At 62.6% G+C, this 21,581-nt stretch overlaps 1 protein-coding gene across 1 annotated transcript; it reads left to right on the forward strand.

Moving 5' to 3' along the window:
• The first annotated feature begins 675 nt into the window (after nucleotides 1–675).
• On the forward strand, nucleotides 676–20,725 carry CD81 (CD81 molecule). The gene is made up of 8 exons (XM_017507715.2): nucleotides 676–969; nucleotides 13,811–13,925; nucleotides 17,405–17,502; nucleotides 18,307–18,381; nucleotides 18,701–18,805; nucleotides 19,157–19,258; nucleotides 19,941–20,027; nucleotides 20,116–20,725. The coding sequence occupies exons 1-8, from the start codon at nucleotides 904–906 to the stop codon at nucleotides 20,176–20,178; spliced, it is 711 nt and encodes a 236-aa protein (XP_017363204.1). The 5' UTR covers nucleotides 676–903; the 3' UTR covers nucleotides 20,179–20,725.
• Nucleotides 20,726–21,581: the final 856 nt, after the last annotated feature.

Consider the following 21,581-nt stretch of genomic DNA (forward strand, 5'->3'; position numbering starts at 1 on the left):
ATAGATGAAACAGATGCAGTATTTGGAGGTTCTCCTGCAGGTGGCTCTGGCCTCCCAGACACTTCACACTGGTCTGGGAGCTGCCTTCTCAGGCCCCAGTGACCTTTTCAGATGCAGACTCCCGCAGCATGGGTCAGCAACTCCCCGCTTCCATGGGACAGGGACTGGTTGCCTGTACTAGGACCTTCAGGCCAACGCCCACTAGCTAGGGGGCCTCAGGCCTGCCCAGGTTCCAGCCCCCGAGAGCAATGTGAGCAAAGCTTGCTGTCTTTGCAAAGCCAACCGCTGCGACATCACCTCCTTCGGGGAGCCCTCCCGGATTGTCCAAGGCGCTGGAGGGAGGAATAGGTTGTTCTCCAAGCACCCGGGCTGCACTCCTGGGCAGAGGCTGCATGCCTGTCCCCAGCCGCGGCCCTGCTGCCACCCCCTCGGGGGCTCCGAGCGCGACAGCAGCTCGGGGATGCCTCCCGCGCCCAGCGCGGTGCACCCGAAGCCCTGAGGTCCCGGCCGAAATGCGCCGAGTTGGGGGGAGGTGCGGCGCCCCACACACCCCCTGGCCGCGCGCCCCAGGGAGGAGGCGGGGCAGGGGCGGGGCTGGAGCCTGCGGGGCGGAGCCTGCGGGGGGAGGGGCCGCGGCGCCTTTAAGTGGTGCGGAGCGGGGCGCGCGCCCGGCCAGAGAGCGAGCGCGCAGCTGCGGCGACAGCGGCGACCCCACCGCGCATCCGGCGAGGCGACCCCACCGCGCGTCCTCTCGCGCCCCCCGCGCCCCCGCGCCGCGTTCCTCGCGCCCCAGCCTCTCGGCCCGCCAGGCCCCCCTGCCGGCCGCCCGCCAGGCCACGCGCCGGCCCTCCCGCCGCCCAGGACCGGCCCGCGCCCCGCAGGCCGCCCGCCACCCGCGCCGCCATGGGAGTGGAGGGCTGCACCAAGTGCATCAAGTACCTGCTCTTCGTCTTCAACTTCGTCTTCTGGGTAAGGGCCGGGCCGGGGTCCGGGCGGGAGGGGGCGGGCACGCACCCCACCTCGGTTTCCGGCAGGTCCCGCAGCCGGGCGCTAGGCCCCGAGGGCGCAGCGCGGGCCGCGAAGTTGTGGGGCCACCTGTGGGCTCCCGGAGCGAAGTGGGGGTTCGCCCGGGGCCGCCGCGCCCCCCGACATTGGGGCTGGAGGCTGCGAGCCGAGTTTCGGGGCCTCTGTGCTCCAGGGCCCAGCCTGGCGGCCGGGCGGGGGCTCTGGGTGCCGCCGGGCAGTTCCTCCTAAGTGGTGGTGATGGGTGCGGTAGGCGCGGGCCTGGATCCGAGTACCCGGTCGCACCTCAGCTGAGGAGGGGCACGCGGGGTCCGCTGGCCGCGGATTCGGGACCGTTGCCTTGCGGGGACGAAGGGGGGGCTCGCGGGCGGGACTCCTGGCGCCCCGCCCCCATGAGCTCATCAGGGCCGCCGCCCCTGGATGGTGGGGGGGGGCGCACACTTTGCCGGAGCCTTGGGGGCGATCCGCCTCACCCGCTCCGCGGCCCAGCTTACTCTACAGTCTGCTGTCAGCACCTGGGACCTTCCTGGGGGTCGCGCTTACGGAAGGAGCGCAGACATCCTCCGGGATGGCCCAAAAGCTGGGGTGCACGCACCCTGGCGGTCCCTACCTGGGTGCCAGTCTCCCACTCCTCACCCAGACACGTTCCAGCCTAGGCCTCTCCCCAGAAGGGCTCTGGAGGCCTTGCGGAGTGGGGTCCCGCGGCCCATAGTTGGCACAAGGAATAAAGTGGCGCCAGGGGCTTGGAGTGGGTGCCAAGGTCTGGGCGCGGGCCCGCCGCTTTAGAATGGGGCCCCCACAGTGGGCATCTTTGGGTGCCAACTTGGGTGAAGGAGGGTCTCCCGCTGAAGGTGGCTTTCTCCTGCCCGCAGGCTTTGCTGTTGGGAAGTGACTGATGGGCTTTCGCCTTTTGTTTCCATTTCCGCCAGTGTTGGAATTGAGGAGGGGGTGGAAATCCCTTCTTGGCCTGGAAGGACTGGAGTGGGTGTCCATGGCCTCGGCTTCCCTGTGGCCACGCCCCTGGGCAGAGACTGCAAGCCCCTCCCTGCGCCTGCCCCCAGGCTGTCACCCCCTTCTCGTGGAAGACTCGGCTGATGTCCCAGTAGACCGAGTGTTTCTCAAGTTGAGGCAGCGAGGGCAAACTTTTAAAATGGCCCCTGGAGCCAGTGTGTGGGACCAGGGACATCTGTTTTCCATCTGGAGGGCTAAGGATCCCAGCACGGATCTGGGGCAGGGAGATTATTTGGAGGGGGAAGGACAGAGGCTGGACTGAACTCTCAGCTGGGAGAAGAGTGGGGCAGTCACATCCCACCTTCCCCAAGGCTGTTCTGCACAGCCTGCCTGGGACACTGGTGGGAGTCACCCCGTCCATCGGCCCTGCCCGGGCAGTGGGGGCAGCGAGGCTGCCTGGGAAAGGGTTACCCTCCCCAGGCATGGCCCTGGGACCTCGGCAGGTCCTTAATGGTGGCCTGCTTCCGGCCAGGCAGGTGGGAGAGGCCCAGGACCCAAGGACATCCCTCTGCTGGCCCTGGAGCCCCATCCCCTGCTGAGGAGAGCTTGGACCTGGGGGCAGGGGCTGAAGGGGAGTCGGGGAAGGGGACTTCTCCAGAGGTGGACTTTTGCTCTCTGGACGGTGCATCAGCGCTGGATGAGTCTCTTGCCTGCCCAGGCTGAGAGGTCTCCCTGGCAGCCCTCGGGGAGCATCACCAGGGCGGGCCTGGAAGTTTCCCAAGCAGCTGGGGTGGAGGCCTGACGCATCCCAGGGGTGCTCATTATTAAGTCTCAAGGAAATGGTTCCGAGGCCTCGCCTCTGTGCTCCCAAGGGTGTGATTCCACAAAGCATTGAGAACTGGTTCCGTCCACAGTCACTGTGACCCATCCATCCACTGGGGCTCTGTGGTAGCCAGAAATGCCAGGCTGGGTGAGGGGGGGCTGGTGAGCACCACCCTGCGGAAGCCCCCTCCACCCTGGCGTCACAGGGTGTGTGGCTGAGAGCACAGTGCCGAGGGCTTGGGCCTCCCCCGTCTGCATTGCGGGTCCTCAGTGAGCCTGCCTCCTGGGGTTGCTGGTGGTTTCGCCGACATGCCTGAGTGCTGGTGGGGGCCTTGGTGCAGGAAGAGCTCAGGGCATGGGTCTTGGGCAGGGCTCCAAAGGGACCCCTGCCTCAGAGCACCCAGCCTGGCCGGGCAAGTTGTGCCGTGAGGAGGGACTGCCGGTCCTCCGCAGGGCCCAGCGGGACACAGTGTAGTCCTGTGGGCTCAGGGGAGGCTGGTGAGGAGGAGGCCAACAATGGGTGTCTGGACGGGCACTTGTTAAAAGTTCCATTTTAGAGAGGAGGGGGGGTGGAAGTCCCTTCTTGGCCTGGAAGGACTGGAGTGGGTGTCCATGGCTGCGGGTGTGCATACACACACACGCACATGCACTCATACACACATGCACGCATGCTCCCACCTGCACACACACTCACACTTGCTGTCCCCCTCCCCAAGCCAAGGTGCAGGGTGTGGGGGGGCCAGGCATCGAGCAGGTGTGCCCTGACCGCTTTGGGGCTGGAGAGAACTGGGCTCTCTGGGTGCAGGGCCAGCCGGCCCAAGTAGGGAAGACAGTGCAGACACCCTGGCCAAGCATCATGGAAATCCCGTCCCTTGGGTGGGTCCGGGAGCCTCCATCAGACATGGCTGGCACCCGAGACCCGCTGCTGTCAGGAGCAAGGCAGGAAAGCCTGTGTCCCGGGGCAGGGGACTGACCTGTGGGAGCCTCACCTTCCTCATCTGTGAAATGGACAAAAGAGTCTTCTCCTCAGGGGCTGGCCAAGGAGCCTAGGAGAGGTATTGCCAGTCTCCGCAGGGAGAAGAGCAGTGTCCCCTGCCTGGGACTGGCTGCTCCTCCAACCTAATGCTGGCCACCTCCCTGTGGCAGGGCCGCCAAACCTGGCCAGGAAAGAGACTGATTAGAAGCCTTGCTAATGGGTATGTAATTCTCACTTCCAGACAGCACATGACTGTTTGTCACTTGGCAGATCTGTTGCCGTCCTTCCGGGAAAGGGGCTGCAACCCTGGCAGGCGGGAGGGGCTAGGACATCCTGTGCCTGATTTCGCTGAGTGGGTGTGTGGACTCTCCCTAGCTCCCCCAGGCTGTCTGGCTGCACAGCTTTGGGGAAACTGCCACTGGGCCAAGCGGGCCGAGAAGAGGAAGTCTATGGTTTGTCCCTGCCACAGATTGGCCACTGTCGCGGTGTGGGGCACAGAGTGAAAACAAGCAGGTGTAGCTGCTTCCCCGGTCGCCCCTCTGGCTGGGTGTGGCCCTGGCAGGTGCTGACAAGCCACCCACCCTCCCTGCCTCGCCAGGCTGCGTGCCTGAAAACCCTTCATTCTTCCCTGGGTTTGAGGGTCCTTCTCCTGTGCCCATCCCAGCACCCAGTTCAGCTCAACTTTCAGAAATCTGCTTCACCCCCAATCCCTGTCTCATAACTGCTTCCTAGCCCAGACAGGGAGACTGGCCCCAGACCATCCCCAACCCCTGTTTCCACACCTGAAATCCCATCACGGGACGAGCTTTGCTCGCACAGTCCATAAGGCATAGAGTCCAGGCGCCCCTGCGAGGGAGCAGGTTGTCACCCTTGTACCGCCACAATTTTGGAAAGGACTCTGGGGCTGGGGAGGAGCCAGGTGCCCTGCCCCTTGCTTGGGCCCCTCCTCCTTGTGACCCAGGCTGGGTGTGCTGTGGGTGCTGGGTGATCTTCCAGCCCTGCAGGTGTTCCTCCTGTTCCTGGGACCCCTCAGGGCAAGAAGAACCAGGCTTACCTAGAAATGGGCCTCAGCGGCCTCCACTTCGAGTTGCCCCACCAGCCTGGGAGGACACAGTGGCATCAGGCAGCCTTCCAGGGACTTCTGGATTTCTCAGTGTCCCCCGGCCCCACACGCACATTCTTTGTGTTTCTGGGCCCAACCTAAGACCCCCAACCTGGTGGGCTGCAGAGCAGGTGCTGAGTATTGAGAGACCCTTGGGGATCCTCTGGGTAGGCCCCCAGTGCTGGAGGAGTATCCTCGGGCAGGGGCCAGGCCCAAGGGCCTAAGGGTCAGCTGGCAGCTGGATCTTACTTTTGGGGCCATAGGTGTCTCTCGCTGGCCGCCAGTGCCATGGCTGTGGGGTGGCCAGGATAAGGCAGCTGCCCCCCACACCCTGCACAGGGCCTTTGAGGGCTGCTTGCTCAAGGAGTGTGGTAGGGCTGGGGGCCAGGGTGCAGAGGCAGCAAGCACCTCTCTCTGGGATGTCGGTGCCCCAGCAGGGGAGCTTCGAAAGTCCAGGTGTGGGGTTCCAAATGCCAGGGGCCGGGAGGAGGGAGTGGCTGGCTTGGCCAGAGCTTGTGGCTCCCACCCCACCCCACCCTGCCCCTCCCTCTGGAGGTGTGCCCTCCTGCTACATTTGGAAGGTGACTGCTTCCCTCTTCCTCTGTCCCTCCGGGTCCTAGTTATGGAAGTGAAGTGATTCAGAGAAGGTTAAGGATGGGAGGGAGAGGGCTGAGTGATGGAGGACCCTGCCTGGTGCCCTGTCCTGTGCTACCTGGAGCTCCAGGATCAGGGCAGGCGGGCAGCCTGGGGGCCTCGTTTCTATCCCCTCACAGCCCTGCCAGGAGCATGATACGCCCTGCAGTGCAGAACCTACCTCAAAGCTCAGCCCCAGGTGATAGCACAGATAAAACAAGACAGGGCAGTGAGACTCTCTCCAGGACAGGCGAAGGGACCCCGCTGATAGGGGCCCAGAGCAGTCCTGATCCTTGAGCTCCTTCCTGAGTGGGACCCCAGGAGTTTCTGAGGGCCACGGTTTGGAAGCACAGACTCCAGCCCCCACCCTGGGCCCCCAGGAAGCTCACCCTCTCACACAGCCACAGGCCACTCCTCCACCCCCAGGGGCTCAGCTTGACAGTGGGGCTGCTTCGAACAGTCTTTCCTTCTGTCCCCAAGAAGATGAAAGTACTTAAAGGAAGTAGCCCCGACTGCACCCGGCAGGCTCCGAACCCTGAACCGCCCGCACCACCCCAGGCTTGCTGGGTGATTAACAGGCCCACAGGGCAATCAGGAAGCCAGGGTTCCCAAGTGATGGCTCTCGAGGCTGGAAACCAGAGCCACAGCCAAGTGGGGTCCCCCCAGGGCTGTGGCCACACCCAGGTGTGGAGCACGTACTGGCTCTTGGCCAGGCTGTGCTGGGTGGCCTCTCGGGTGCTGCTCTGTCTGGAGACACCCTGAGCTGCCCTGGGCCCCTCTACCCTCTCTCTGGTCCTCTGCCCGAGGCCACCCACCTTCCACCTCCCATCGACCTCCCTGGGGGGCACTGGCCCACCCAGACCTTTTTCTTTGAAGCGCAGTCCCTCGCCTGGCCTTTCCCCCGTAGGTCACTGGGACTGCCTGTGTTGACACACCTTTCCTACAGGGGCCAACGGGGTGGAAGAGCTTCCCAGAAGAGGGGTAAGCTTAAGGTGGGGCAAGGGACTTCCTGGCTTCCCTTCCTGGGGAGCAGCTGGCCCTGGAAGGGGCTTGGTTCATGGGGCACCAGTGCCTACCACCCCTGATGCCTGGGAGGCACCAGGATCCTCTGAGTGGGTGCCCATCCTCCTGGTCCCAAGGGAAGTGGCTCCTCACATACCCCAGCTGGCAGGGCCAGAGGGCCAGCATCCTCGCCTGACACCTATTTTTAGACACTGAGACAGGCGGCTTCCTCAGAGCCAGGGGCCAGGGGCCCTGTGAGTGGAGCTTCCGCTTCCTGGCCTAGGAGAGGATTCCTGCCCCTCTTCCTTCCATGCTGCCTTCCCGCCCCTGGGGGTCACAACGGGGTCCTAGGGGCAGCTGCCTACCACCTAGGAGGGCCTGAGAGGGCCCATATCACCCAGGAAGGAGGCCCTGTCCGCAGACTCCACATCCAGGCCTGGCACTGTGCCTTCTTGGTGGGCAGAGAGTGAGGGGTTGGCCTGTGGAACCCAGGCTGGAGGGGCCATTCCCCTCCCACCCCCAGTGTCCCTTCCTGGAAGCACCTTGCCAAGCCTCTCCCTCCACCTTCACCCAGTACCTCCAGGGGACTTCCTCCTTTCCTTCCCCCTCAGGGCCTCACCGTCCTCCCCGGAAGGGGCTCTCAGGCTGAGCCCAGTGGGCACTTCCTGGTGTGTTTCCCACATGCACAGCCCACCACGTGCAGCCCCAGGTGTCCGTGAGCAGACACAGAGCCGGCAGTGTGGCCCTGCCTGGTGGCCCCTCTCCCCAAGAGCATCAAGGGAAGGCCTGGGCTAGAGACGTACGAATGCTGGCCTCTGTGTAACGGCGGGATGAGCTGATGCATCGTGGTCCTCATCCCTCAATGGGGCACCTGGGCAGGACTTGGGGTGACCTCTTGGCCTTTCTGGGGGGTAAGCTTGTGTAGGGCAACCAGATCGCTGCCCCTTCCTGCAGCTGTGGGGGCGTGTGCGCTGGCATGGAGGGCTCTCACCCAAAGCCCGGCTCCTGGCTGTCCGGGGCCCGCGGGGGTAGCAGGCAGCTGGCATGGAAGGGGAACTGCCCTAGGCCTGCCCGGGCAGCGCCTGCTGCCTTTTGCTCCCTTTCAACTGCTTCTTGGAAACGGCGGACAGGCTGGGCAGGGACCCAGTGTGCTTGGCAGCCCCCCTTTTAAAGTCGCCTCTGTTATTTATTAATTCCCAGGAAGGAGAAAGAAAGAACCAAAATCCTTCATAGAGTTAGAAACGCTGCTTTCAGTAGCCTTGCAGGGAGCCCTCCAGGAACCCCACAGGTCACCTGGGCTCCATCCTGAGAGCCACCCTCCATGCCCAATCCCCCCAGAGCCTCTCCTGGGGTAGGGTGGGGCGTCTGGGGAGGCGGGGCGTCTGGGGAGGCGGGGCGTCTGGGGAGGCGGGGCGTCTGGGGAGGCGGGGCGTCTCGCGAGACAGGGCATCCGTGGGGCGGGGCCACGTGGGAGGTGGGGCATCCAGGGGGCGGAGCATCTCGGGGGCGGGGCGTTTCCGGAGGCTGGAGTATCTTGGGAGGTGGGAGCAGGTGGCAGAGAGGCTTCCCACGGGTGAGCTTTGAGCAGGGAGGTCCCTGTGTGGATGATTCTGTGGCGAGAGGGATGACCGAGGAGTTCCACATGCCAGCACTGATGAAGCCTAATGTTGATGGGGAGCTGGGCGCTGCGGCGCAGGCCAAGTTGTGTGGGTGTCAGTTTCTGCACCTTCATTTTCTCATTGGTAGACAAGGCACAGAGAGGCTGAGATGGGCCTGAGGTCGCGCAGGTGAAGGGCACTCCGCAGCTGGGGCTTCCGGCTGCCCCCCGCCTCATCTCTCTGTGTTTTCCATGAAAGTGGGACTCTCTTAACTGACGTTCAGGCTCCATATTTATATTCCAGTCCCTAACTTAGTTTTATCCTAAAACTACACTTCTGTGGACTAACTTTGGTGTTTCCCACGCTGCTGCTCGCCCCTGGGAAGCGTTGGCTCCGCCTCGGGAGAAGTTAGCACCAAGATGGCCGCCTGGGGCCTTTGGGGCCCAGAAGAAACACTGGCCCTCAGGATTTCAGTCATCAGGGACTTGGGGCATGCGGGCTTTATTTAGATGTGATCGACACGCCGTAAATGCAGATATTTAAAGGGTACAACTGGGTAAGTTTTGACAGTTTTGTACCCCCTTGAAACCATCACCAACTGCCCAAGCGTCCCTGGGGCCCTTGGGATCTCTGCTCCCTGCCCCTCCACCCCATCCCAGTCAACCCCGGACCGTCTCTGTGGATGTAGGCAGCGTGTATTTCTTCAACCCCACTGCAGGTGGACTCAGAAGGTTCTTGCGAGTTGTTGCTGTTCTGCCTCTTCTGTTCAGCATAATGACCCAGAGGTGCGCCCATGTTGTGGCGTGCCTGTCACCCGTTCTTTTTTACTGCTGTGCAGGGAGGCACCCATGTGCGCAAACCTGTACAAGGAACCCCGGGTTCTCACGCTCACCGGTCCGCGGGCGTAGGGGTTGTTTCAGTTTGGGGCATTTACAAGAAACGTTGCTAGAACATTTGTGTACAAGACTTGTGTGAACTTCAGTTCATTTCTCTTGGGTAAATACATGGGGGTGGGGCAGCTGGGTCATGTGGTGAGTGTGGGTTTCACTACTTAAGCAGCAGTTTTACATAACTGCCAAACTGCGTTTCAAGGTGTCTGGACCGTTTTGCAGCCCCTGTGGAGTGCCTCCCCCGTCGGCACTTGCTGTGGGTGGCCTTTTTCGTTGTAGCCAATCCAGTGGGTGCTCCCGGGACGTGGCTTCGGCTTTCCCTGGTTTCCTGATCACTGGCGACGTGGAGCATCTTTCTTCTGTGGGGAAGGGTGTGTTCCTGCCTTTTGTCCATCTTTTAAAGATTGGGCAGTCATTTTTCTTACTGTTGCATTTGGAAAGTCCTGCATACATTCAGGGCACAGGTCCTGTCTTAGGCCCTTCCTCACCCCAGTCCACACGTCTCCAGGCTCTGTCTTGTGTCTTTCAGGGAGCAGGTGTCCTTTGTGTTCCTGACTCTGGGGACACTCCAGCCCTGCCACAGGCGGTTGGTTATGGGGCAGGGGCACCTCTGCCTTTCCAACCACAGCCTGTGGGGGTTTGGTGCTGCCGTGGCCCTCCCTCGTAGGTGGCCTTAGGGGAGCCCCCCACCGCCTCCATTTTCTCATCCAGAAACCGGGGGTGACCATCACCACCATTAGGGTCACCTCGTTCCAGCTCAAGGTTTCTGCTGGAGGCTTCTCTGGCTCAGCGTGGCCCCCTGTGGGTCCATGCTAGGGCTGGGAAGACCAAGGCCCAGACGAGGCCTCTGCCCAGTGCCTGGCACTCCTTCCTGCCCCATTTTTCCACCCAGAGTGGCTCCTGTTTCTGGTGGCCTCAGGGACAATTGAGGTAGCCAGACTGGCATCACCCCTATTTCCCGCTGCCCCCCCATCCCCTCCTGACCCCGCTATACTTCCCTGTTGAAAGTCACATGGGCCCTTGGGTCCTTCCTCGTATCGGCCCAGGCTCTTCCGGGCCCCGAAGGCCAGGATCAGCCTTTCCTGCAACCCTCAGCAGGGGCCTGAGACCAGGGCTGGTCTGGGGGCAACCTCCCCACACAGCCCTGGATGCTGAACAGAAGCCCCTTCCCAGAGCACAGCAAGAAGCTGCATGTGGCCTGAAATCCCACCATTAGCAGGTTTGGGGTTTAGGGTGAGCTTTCTGTGAGGACAGTGTGCCCATCAGATGGCTCAGCGCCCAGGCTACAGGACGGGTGGTCCCCGCTCAGCCAGGTAGGGTGTGGGGTGGATCGGCCCCTGTGGAGCAGCTTCTGAGCCAGGCATGGTTCCATGATCAGCTCTGTTTTACAGAGGGGGACACTGAGGCACGGGGAGCCTGGGGTCGGCCAGCAGCCCCACAGCTCCTGTGGCTGCATCAGGGATTGTAACCAGGTCTCTGTGGGGATGGGGTTCCCCCAACCACCTGCCCTACTCTGGCCCGGAACAGCTCCCAAAACGGTATCTGGACCACAGTTTCAAAACAAAATAAGCAATGTTTTCAAAGGCCCTGGAGGAAGCCAGAGTTACCACGGCAACTCGGCCTGGCCACCTCCTCCCGCCAGGCTGCAGATGGAGCCAGCTTAGAAGGGCAGCGGGGTGAGGACAGCCAGGCTCTCTGGGGCCACCCGCCGGCCCCACCCTTCCCACCTCTCCTGAACTGTCCATATCCTCCCTGTGCCGCCATGGGCGTGACAGGCACAGAAGAACCAGGAGCTCTCAGCTCCTGGAGGATTCTGGAAGCGGGGGGCCCCTGGCCTCCCTGGGGCCTTGTCATGTGAGGGGCACACTTGGGGTCCCAGCTGCCAGGTGGCTTCCAGCGCCGCCTGCAGGTGCACATCAGGCCCTCCATGGTTCTAATGAACCTTCCACTTGGCACAGAAGAGCTTCGGTCTGGGGCCTGGGCGGGGAGGTAGGGCCCCATCCTCTCTAAACCAAAGTGTGAAAATGGAGTTGAAACTCCCATGGGAGAAACAGGAGGCCCAGCCCCTAAGAAGAAAGTCTGAGAACCCCCAGCCCAGGCTGTTGTGTCAGATGTGTGGAGAGGGTGCCCTGGCAGCCCCATTACAGGGGAGCCATTAATGACCCCTTTGTGGTGAGAGCCCCGTGACTGCTGGCACCAGCAGTCCCTACGGAGCTTATCTGATTTTTGAGGCAGGGTCTTGCTGTCCCCCAGGCTGGAGGGCAGCAGCATGGTCACAGCTCACTGCAGCCTGCAACATCTGGCCCAAGCAATCTGCCAACCTCAGCCTCCCAGGTGGTGGGACTACAGGCATATGCCACTAATATGCCCAGCTAATTATTTTTATTTTTTGTCAAATGGGCTCTCACTGTGTTGCCCAGGCTGATCTTAGACTCCTGGCCTCAAGTAGTCCCCCCATCTTGGCCCCCCGAAGTGCTGGGATCACAGGCGTGAGCTACCACGCCTGGCGAATTTTCTTCTCAGAGACACCGCCTCGCTTTGAGACCCAGGCTGGAGTGCAGTGGCACAGTCATAGCTCACTGCAGCCTCAACCTCCTGAGCTCAAGCGATCCTCCCGCCTTAGCCTCCAAAGGTGCTGGAATTACCGGTGCTCACCACTGCTCCAGTCCCCTCTGGCCTTACTGTTTGCCAGGCCCAGCTCAGGTCCCAGGAGAGGGGAGGCAGGAGTGTGAGGGAAAGGGCGAGGAGAGCCCTAGCTCCTCCACCCCCGGAACCCTTATCAGGGCCCTCAACCAGCCTGCCTGGGGCGTCCTCAGGGCTTTCTTTGGGCGAGGGCTATGGCGCTGGGGTCTGAGGCTCACACTGTGCCTGGCACAGCCCCCTGCGCAGCCCCACCTTGGGGCCATGCTTCCCGGCGGGGCCATCAGAGCAGGAGTGGGGCTGTCCAGCTAGTGGTCTCGGGTCCAGCTTTCGGTTTCTCTTCTGCAGTTGACGGGCAGCTCTGCTCCTGTTATGGGGTCAGCGTCGGGCGCCTGGTGCTGGTGAGGCAAGGCCTCAGCTGCTGGGACGGGACCTGCCTGGCACCCAGCTGCTGGCAGCGCCAAGCATTCTGACCCAGCTCTGGGAGCAGCTGCCGTCTGGGCCGGCGTTCTCTGCGACAGAGGTGTGCCCCTTGCCACCCCGAGTGCCTTCTCAACTGGCTGATTCATCTCATGTCCCCCTGCCTCCTCCTCCAGGAAGCCCCCAAGACCAGGCCCTCAGGGAGAGTGGCATGGAGGAGGAAGACAGACGTGACCAGGCCTATGGGAGCCAGACAGTGGCCGCACTTGTGGGCCCTGACCCTGGAGGTGTCTTCAGCACCCCCTGGCCTGGGTGGTCCCTGCCCGAGGGCTGCGCATGGCTCGCCTGCCAGACCATGTTTAGGGGACTCTCATGCTGTCCTGGGGCAACGGGGTAAAGGTTGACTTAGCCAGGCTGTCCAGCAATGATCACCTCCTGCTGTGGCCCAGGGACCCTGCATCTGACCAGTGGTGTCCTAGAGACCCAGTGTCCCCAGGCTGCTGGAGGACTGTGGGGCAGTACTTCACGCCTGGGGCAGGAAGAAACCCCCAGAGGGCTCTGAAGGGGACCCAGCCCCCACGCCATCTGGCAGGGAGGAGCGTCTGCAGAAGGCGTCCTGGAGTGGAGGAGGGCAGGGCAATGGGACTCAGGGTCATTGGTCATTTATGGGGATCACATGTCTGCAGTGTGCCCTGCATGGTGCTAGGCACCAGGGACAGCAGAGGACAAACTTGTGTCCCCTCCCACCAGCAGAAGGCTGGGCACTGCCCCTAGGGAGAGGGGCCTTGGTGCTTCCTGAGGGAGGCCTGGGCCACATGCCTGGCCTGGTCAGATGCTCAGAATGGCCTGGGCTGGCCCAGTCTCAAGGGCAGACCCCATCTGGCTAGCGTTGGTGTGCACACAGGACGACCAGGCATTGGGGGTCTGTCCCCTCTGTGAGCCCCATCCCCGCCCACCGACTCCAAGCACAGTCCCCTTCCTGCCCCAGCAGCTGAGCGGCAGCCCCGGGCCGGCTTCTGCGTCTCTTCCTCCAGCACGTGTTGGAGACCACAGCAGCTTCCTTCCTCCCAAGTTTCCCTTCCCAGGGCTGACGGCCGCAGGGACGTACCCCACAAACCCCGCAGGCCCTGGCGCCTAAGGCTCGGCCTGGTAACATCAAATCCTACCCCCTCCTCCTGGCAGCAAACATGGGGCACCCCTACTCCAGAGCTCTCAGCACCCCCAGACAGAGGCAGTGCCTACCGAGCTGAGATTCCTGGGGCAGTGCCACACCCATGCAGGAGGTTCCAGTGTTCCTGGGATACTTAGGTCCTGCTATCGCCTCTGACCAGATATGGAAGGTGAAACTACAGGTGTCCAGTGAACCTTGAACTTCAGATAAGCACCACGTTATGTTTTGGTATGCCCCGATAAGTATTTGGGACACGCTTATCGTAAAGAAGGATTCCGTTTTCATCTGAGAGGCAGATTTCACCGGCGTCGTCAAGTGTCTTCCTGGCTGTCCCGCCCTGGAGTGGCACTCCACAGGTGCAGGGCAGGGCCAGGCTCCAGGTAGATGGCAGCCAAAGCACCCGCCCCGTGGTTCCTGACTCCAGGGGCTCCTCGGGGCAGGGCAGCAGAACTGACAGCTGCTCCCTGCGTGGGGGCCGGCGGGTGGCTCAGCCAGGAGGGAGGCTGCTGTGGCTGGGGGGTGGGGGGGCATGCTGTGCTGCAGTGCTCTTGCTGCATGTGACACATTCCTGATCTTTCCCAGCTGGCTGGAGGCGTGATCCTGGGTGTGGCCCTGTGGCTCCGCCATGACCCGCAGACCACCAACCTCCTGTATCTGGAGCTGGGAGACAAGCCTGCACCCAACACCTTCTACGTAGGTGAGTGCACATGTGGCAGTCTCAGACACATTTAGGGAGGGCTTCCAGGAGGCGGCAGGGCCTAGCCTTTGGGTGGGGACATGGACGGTGAAAGGCAGTCAGGCATGGTGTGTCTGGGCGCTCGGGTTGAGACGGAGGTGGGCCTGTGGCCTGCTGGGACTCCAGCACGTCTCTGGGTTCAGCCAGGGCAGGAGGTGGAAGCTGGGCATGGGAGGGGACTGTGTCGAGACCTTGCTTATTTTAAGCATGGGTTATTTCTGGGGAGGCTCCCTGGGAAGGGCGGGGCTGGATGCCTGGGCCTCACTGAGCAGTTCGGGCTGCCCTGGAGGGAGGGAGGGAAGGAAGGATGGAGCTTGAGGGATGGACTGAGAGAGGGGTGGAGAAGGGGTAGGGGACTGGGCAGTTGAGGGGTGGAGACAGGAGAGGGGAGGGGTGGAGAGGGGTGGAGATACCCCCAAAGGGTGGCATGACTCAGCTGCCTCTGCAGGCAACTGTACCTTGCTGCCTTATTAGGCTTCTTGTGGGGGACTGGGCTGCCCTCCCCGCCCCTAGCAGCCCGGGTTATGGAGGAGGAGGAGGAGGAGGGCCAAAACCAGCTCACTGTGCAGAGCAGCGCCCTTCCTCCCGGTGCCCCTGGCAGGGCTGGCACTGGTGGGGCTCTGGAGCGTTTGTTGAGATGCTTCTGTCCTTTAAAGGAGGCCCCTGGGAAGGTCCTGCTGCTCTCGAAGGCTGAGGGGTGGGAAGGGTGGGCAGCCTGTGTGTCCCCAGGCTTCAGGGCTCCCCTCAGCCAGCAGTGGCCCCCAGGCCGGGCCCCCCACCAGTTACAGAGGCCGCTTGGCTTGGTTGCTGAACCAGGGTCCCAGGAGGCCCAAACGGTCCCACTCACGCCCCGCCCTGCCTCCTTGTCCAGTCTCCCCAGGGCCAGCTGAGGGTCCTGGTCACACGTTCCTTCTTCCCCTTGTCCATCTCATGGGTCAGATGGCCAGTGCTGGGGTCCAGACGGCGTTGACAGGGATGGCCCCTGTCCTCCCCAGAGATAGGAGCCTGCGGCCCACAGAGGGCTTCTGGGCCCAGCCGATTCTGGAGAGGGTTCCATGGCCTCCCATAGGTCCCTGGCCTCTCTCGGGGCTGTGGCACCCTCACGGGTGTGAGCGTCAGGAGGAGAAAGGGAAAGGCTGCTGTCCCAGGGCTCGTGTGGAGACCACCCCCTGCAGGCATCCTCAGAACACTTTGCCCGTGTGCCTGGGCTGTGGGCGGCAGAGCCTGGCCAGCACCCTCCCATCGCTGAGGATGCGTCTCCACTGGGAGACCCCTCCCGGGCCTCTTGTTTCCTGCTCCCCAGATCACCAGGGATGTTAAGGGGCCCAGAAGGGCCTCCCAGCAATCCTGGGCCTTGCCCTCCAGGGCCACCGGTCCAGCCAGTGATAACTGCAGCATCCCCGGCCTGGAACAAGGCTGCCCGACACGTTCCTCGTACTCCTGTCCAGGGGCAGAAGGGGCGGCCCCTGCCGCCGTGTCCCCTTCTCCAGGACCTGGGGCGTGTGGGTGTGAGGCAGCCTGGGGCAGGTGTTCTTGAAGGGGTCACCCTCCAGGCACCCGGCGGCCAAGCCTCATGGATGGAGCAGCTCCCGCTGTTGGGTCAGCGTCCGGACACGTGTGGCCCCAGAGGAGCTGAAGGGTCACCTATCTTCAGGCCGGGGCAAGGACAGGGGACTGAACACCCCAGAGAGGTGGGCCAGGCCTCCTTCCTGTGTCCCACCGTCCACAGAAGCAGAGGTCACAGGCTGTGCTGAGCCCCCTTGGGACAGTGGTGCTGCCCCCCCCACAATACCAGGGGCAAGGCTGGCATTAGAAGCAGGTGTCTGACTGGCACGGTGTCACTGCGGCCACATCAGAGCTCCAGCCCCAGAGTCCCCCACCCTCTGTCTTTGGCTTGGTTTCCCTGGCCATTGTGTTGGCCACACGGCTGCAGGACCTGCCACCTGTGACATGGGCTCTGCCACCCAGTGGGGACCCCTTGGAGCCCCGCTGGCCACCAACTCTTCCCCATCCCAGAATCGGCCTTCTGGAGCCTCTTTCTGTCCCCAGTTCGGGCCAGGCCCTGCCAAAGACTGTTTGTCCAGCGCTGGGCTCACTCTGTAGGTCCCTCAGAGATGCTGTGTGTGCGGCGGATGAGGCCCGCAGGCTTTAGAGAGGAGCTTAGGGTGGGGCTGGGGCCTGGCAGGGGCTCTGGCAGCCCTGGGCCTGGGCCTCCCACCTCCTGTCAGACCCTCCAGGACCAAAAAAGGCAAGGCGCCCCTCCTGACCTCCACCCCTCAGTGAACCCAGCCCTGCAACCCAGGAGTCCCAGGTTCTGCACGAGGGAGAGCTGGCTCCTGGGCGCCATGCCTGTGAGCAGGTGACACCTGCAAGGCATCCCTGGCAGAGGCTTCATCTGGCAGGGAGGAGGCCGGGCGGTGGAGCCCAGATCTGGGCGTGTTCTCTGCCTGGCATGGGTCCTGCCCCAGGCGCCTTCTCCCCTGGGCTGGCTATGAGGAGGAGCCTGGGCTGCCTGCTGCATTGCCACAGCAACTGGGGACGGGGCGCCTGCTGAAGGATGGGGGGCAAGCGGGCCCTGAGAGACACGGACGGCTGTCCCGAGGGCACAGGGCCCTGGGTGGCTGGGCCCACAGGTCGCTTCCCACCATTCTCCCTCCCCAGGAGCATGCTGCCCAGCCAGGGGCTGTGGGGGAATTGGGGAGGGCCAGCCTTCCCGCCCTGGTGGAGCGGGCCCAGGTGGAGTGCTGGCCTTCAGCCCTCAGGCCCAGGGACTGGGAAGCCAACTTGATCCCCCCCATGCAGCAGCCAGGTTCAAATGCGGGTCAACAGAAGTACGGTTGTGCTGCCAAGTTGAGGGGCGGAGCCACAGGGCCCCGCCCACTTCACGCACCGCACCCGGGAGGCAGCACTGGTTCCGGACGCCAGCCTGCCACTCCCACCTAAGATGGGGGGTCCTTCTCAGACCCCACGCCAAGTCCCAGAGGCCCTGGGAGCAGGTTTAGGCAGTGGGTGGCAGGTGGGGGGCTGTGGGTGGCGGGTTTGATGGGTGCAGGCAGTGGGTGGTGGGTATGGTGCTTGGCGGGCCGTGGGTGGTGGGTGGGGGACCGTGGCTGGCAGGTGTGGCGGGTGGCGGCCCGTGGCCACACCGAAGGCCTTGTGCCTGAGAAGAACCCACTCTCCAGCACTCAGAGCACTCACGAGGCACACAGTCCCCACCTGGTCCTCATAGTCTCCCATCTGCGTCATGAGAGAGGAAACTGAGGCACAGAGAGTTCGAAGGGCTGAGCTGGGATACGGGCCCTCGCTGCTCGTCCCTGGCAGTCGGCATCCCCAGGTCTTCCCCGCTGGGCAGCCCGTGGTGGGGTCAGCACCTGGGACCCTCCGGGGTCTCGGGCTGTGACGAGTGTGCAGGCGCCCACCCAGTGTCGCTCTCCCCCAAGGCATCTACATCCTCATTGCTGTGGGCGCCGTGATGATGTTCGTTGGCTTCCTGGGCTGCTATGGGGCCATCCAGGAGTCCCAGTGCCTGCTGGGGACGGTAAGGCAGGGAGGTGGGCCTGCACCTGGGCTGGGCCTGGCCCGGGGAGGGGCTGCGGGCTATGTCTGGCCCTGGTGCTCAGGGCAGAACTTGGACTTCTTGGGGGAGGCAGTGGTGGTGGCGGCTCCTGTGCCCCAGTTTTCCCATTTGGTTTTTAAATTAAATCCCACTGTGCTTGATCTCCATCATTGCCAGTTCCTAAGTGACCTCTTTTCTTTGTCAGTAAATAGACACAAACATAACAGGTTTTAGCCCTGAGGCCAGCCTTGGGCATCCCTGGGCACATCGCCCCCAATGGGAAGCCCAGGCCTGGCTGTGCCATCCAGGGCCTGGCCGGTCCAGGAAGGGGGAGCCTGTGCCGGTGTTCCCAGTGGGGGAAACTGAGGCACATCCCATGGCTCCCTTCCCATGGGGAGCAGGAGCAAGGGCGTGGGGAAGACCAGGTCTGAGTCTGGGGTCAGGCTGCTGCACATGCCTCCTGGGGCTGCAGATATCTTGGACTCACCAGCTGTGACCCCAAACCTCAGACCCCGCCCCATCCACCCCGGGGTGCTGGTGCTGGCGGGGAAGCCGTGGGCTTTGATGTCTGCTTCCTGGGGCTGAGTGTTAGGCTCTGTGCTCTAGGGCTCACACATGGCACTCATTCCTGGTCAGGTGGTGGGCTGATCCCTCACACAGCCTGCTGGGTGCCTGGGTGTCTGCCCTGGGGCCCCGCCCACAGCCTGCTGGGTGCCTGGGTGTCTGTGCTGAGGCCCCACCCACAGCCTGCCCTCTTTCCTCCCTCTGGCCGCTGCATGGCTCCAGTTCTTCACCTGTCTGGTCATCCTGTTTGCCTGTGAGGTGGCCGCTGGCATCTGGGGCTTTGTCAACAAAGACCAGGTGAGGTTGGGTGCGTGGGGGCAGGGTGGGGTGGGTGGGAGGGGCACCCTCCTCTCCTGTCGCGGGTGGGGGGTACTCTTTGGGCTCCTCCTGGGACCCACTTGGTAGGAGAGTCTCCGGGGGCTATATGGAGGAGGCAGCACTGGGGCTGAGCACAAGGCCAGCCTCCCTTGTGTGTCCCAGTGCCCCCGGGGCAACTGAGAGTGTAGAGGTCTGGCCTGGAAGCCATCCTGCCCTGGGAGAGCCTGGCAAAGGTGCATGGGGCCGGGGCAAGGTGGGGGAGGTCCCGACTGTGCGAGTGACCACAGCCCTCCCCCAGATCGCCAAGGACGTGAAGCAGTTCTACGACCAGGCCCTGCAACAGGCCGTGGTGGACGACGACGCCAACAACGCCAAGGCCGTGGTGAAGACCTTCCACGAGACGGTGCGGCCTGGGGCGGGGGCAGGGGCGGGGCAGGAAGCGGGGGGCAGGAACCCGGGTGGGCTGTGTCTCATCCTGGACCACCCCTGCATCTGCCCAGACCTCAGGAGCAGGAGGTGCCCTAGGGACCTCTAGGACCCTTGGGCTCAGCTGGTCCTCGGGTGAGAACCTAGTGGGCCAGGCTGGCCCAGGGCACGGGATCTCTGAGCAGTGCAGCTCAGCGGGAAGAAGGCTGGCCCTGGATGCATCCACAGTGGGGGGCACCACGTACCCCCGGCCGCCTCCCTGCGGGTCTCCTAGAGCCGCCGTCCCCCGGGCCTGCCCAGGGCTGACCTCATACCCCGCTCTCTGCAGCTCAACTGCTGCGGCTCCAGCACGCTCTCCGCCCTGACCACCTCAGTGCTCAAGAACAACCTGTGTCCCTCGGGCAGCAATATCATTACCAACCTCTTCAAGGTGTGCAAGGCGGGGGGGCCTGTGGGGGCCGGCAGGGGCGGGCCTGATCCCCCGAATCTCCCAGCCCCTGGGTGCAGTCTTGGGGTGAGCAGGCCACACGGCCACCCCACCAGCCCTGGCAGGGGAGCGACCACACCGGGTGATGTGGCCCCCTCAGGGCTGCTCTGCCAGGAGGGTCGGGGTGGGACCACCTCTGGCCCACAAGGAAAGCAGGCACCCGGGGCTTTGCATGCCAGATGGAGTGGAGGCTTTTGGGGGTGGAAGCTCACCGGTACCCACAGCCCCACGTATGCACTCGTGGGTGTGGGTGCCCCTGACAGCCCGTCCCTGCGGTAGTGAGTGCCCTGTGGAAGTTTCCTGCCGAGGCCCCAGTGGAAGCTGTCAGTGGGTGCACATCAGTGACGCTTTAGGGCACTAGTGGTACCGATGACTGTGACGGCAGTGGAAAAGGGCACAGTGTGTCCCGGGCATTTCACGTTTATGTTAAAATGGGTGGGAGATAAAAAGCTGGCAGAGGCCGGGCTGCTGCACCTGCCCGTTCCGAGGTGGATGGGGGTGGGCTGGGGTGGGGGGGTGTTCTTGGGATTCCTGTCCACACTTTCTGTGATGACCACAGACTGCTGTGTGACAAGGGGGAGCTGAGGCCGGGGCCCTGACTGCTCGTGCCTGACCACCCCCACAGGAGGACTGCCACCAGAAGATTGATGAGCTCTTCTCCGGGAAGCTGTACCTCATCGGCATCGCGGCCATTGTGGTCGCCGTGATCATGGTGAGCGGGCGGGCGGGAGGGCCTGTTCTCCGGGCTGCCCCTCCTTCGGGCCCGTGCTGACCATGCCACCGCCGCCACCCTCCTGCAGATCTTCGAGATGATCCTGAGCATGGTGCTGTGCTGTGGCATCCGGAACAGCTCTGTGTACTGAGGTCCCGCCGCTCCGGCCGCAGGGACCCCTGCCGCGCCCCCCACCCCCACGAGCGACCCGGACGCTTCGAGGGGGCCGTCACCGCCTGTGTATATAACATTTCCGGTATTACTCTGCTACACGTAGCCTTTTTATTTTCGAGGTTTTTTGTCCTGAATTCTCCTGTTACCTTTTCAGGGCTGACGTCACATGTAGGTGGCGTGTGTGAGTGGAGACGGGCCTGGGCCTTTGGGACTGCAAGGCAGGGGTCCTTCTGCCCCTGGGGTCCCGGGAAGCACTGCCTGCTCAGCCGGGCCTCTCCTGGGAGCCACTCGCGCAGAGACTCAGCTTGGCCAACTTGGGGGGCTGTGTCTGCCCAGCCCGCCCATCCTGTGGGCTGCACAGCTCAAGTCTTTTTAATCCTTGATCCCTCTGCCCCAGTCGAGCGCCGAGTCTGTGGGCACTCCCTCTGCCTTCACGCACCTGCCCTTTCTAACACGTCACCTTCAACTGTGATCACGACATCCTGAATCCATCATTTAATAAAGAAGGAACGTCAGGCATGCTACCAGGCTGTTCAGTCCTTCAGTGCCAGTGGCGTCTGAAACCTACGGGGTGGCCAGAGAGCAGGGGAGTCCAGCAAGGGTGGGCTTCGGCGCCGTAGACTGTGTCAGGTCCATGGCGAGAGGGGTGGGTTGGGATCCCTGGTGTCCACAAAAGAGAAGTCACTCTGTAAAATTTGGGAAATTTATTTCTGAGCCAAATATGAACACCAAAGGCCTGTGACACAGCCCCAGGAGGTCCTGAGAACCTGGCCCAAGGTGGTCAGGCTGCACCTTGCTTGTATACATTTTAGGGATATAAGACATTGATCGGTGCATCTGAGATGTACATTGGTTTAGCCAGAAAGGTGGGGTAACTTGCTTGAAAGGGAGGGACTTTCAGGTCACAGGTGGATTAAAAGATGTTCTAGTTGATTGGCAATTGGCTGAGTCTGTCTAAAGTCCTGGAATCAATAGAGTGGACTCTGGATTAGTCCATTATCTAATGGGTTAGAGGAAAAGTTGTGAAGACCGAGATTCTTAATATGCAGATGAAGCCTCCAGATTGTAAATGTTTCATATCAGACTTAAAAAGGTGCCAGAATCTTAGTTAATTCTCTCCTGGGTCAGCAAATAGACCTAGAGAGGGAGGGGGATTCTGTATAGAATTTAGATTTTCCCCACAAGACACAGCTTTGTGGGACCGTTTCAAAACACGTCAAAGAAATAGATTTGGGGGTAAAATACTTCGATTTCTTTCAGGGTATGCTGTCACATTGGCATCTTATTGCTACAGAGGCTTTTTTTGTGAGTATTAAGGTCTCTGTTTTATTTTTATTTTAGAGGGAGTTTCGCTGTTGTCACCCAGGCTAGAGTGCAATG

Source organism: Cebus imitator, unplaced genomic scaffold (genome assembly GCF_001604975.1).
Source record: "Cebus imitator isolate Cc_AM_T3 unplaced genomic scaffold, Cebus_imitator-1.0 Scaffold384, whole genome shotgun sequence".
Lineage (NCBI taxonomy): Eukaryota > Metazoa > Chordata > Mammalia > Primates > Cebidae > Cebus > Cebus imitator.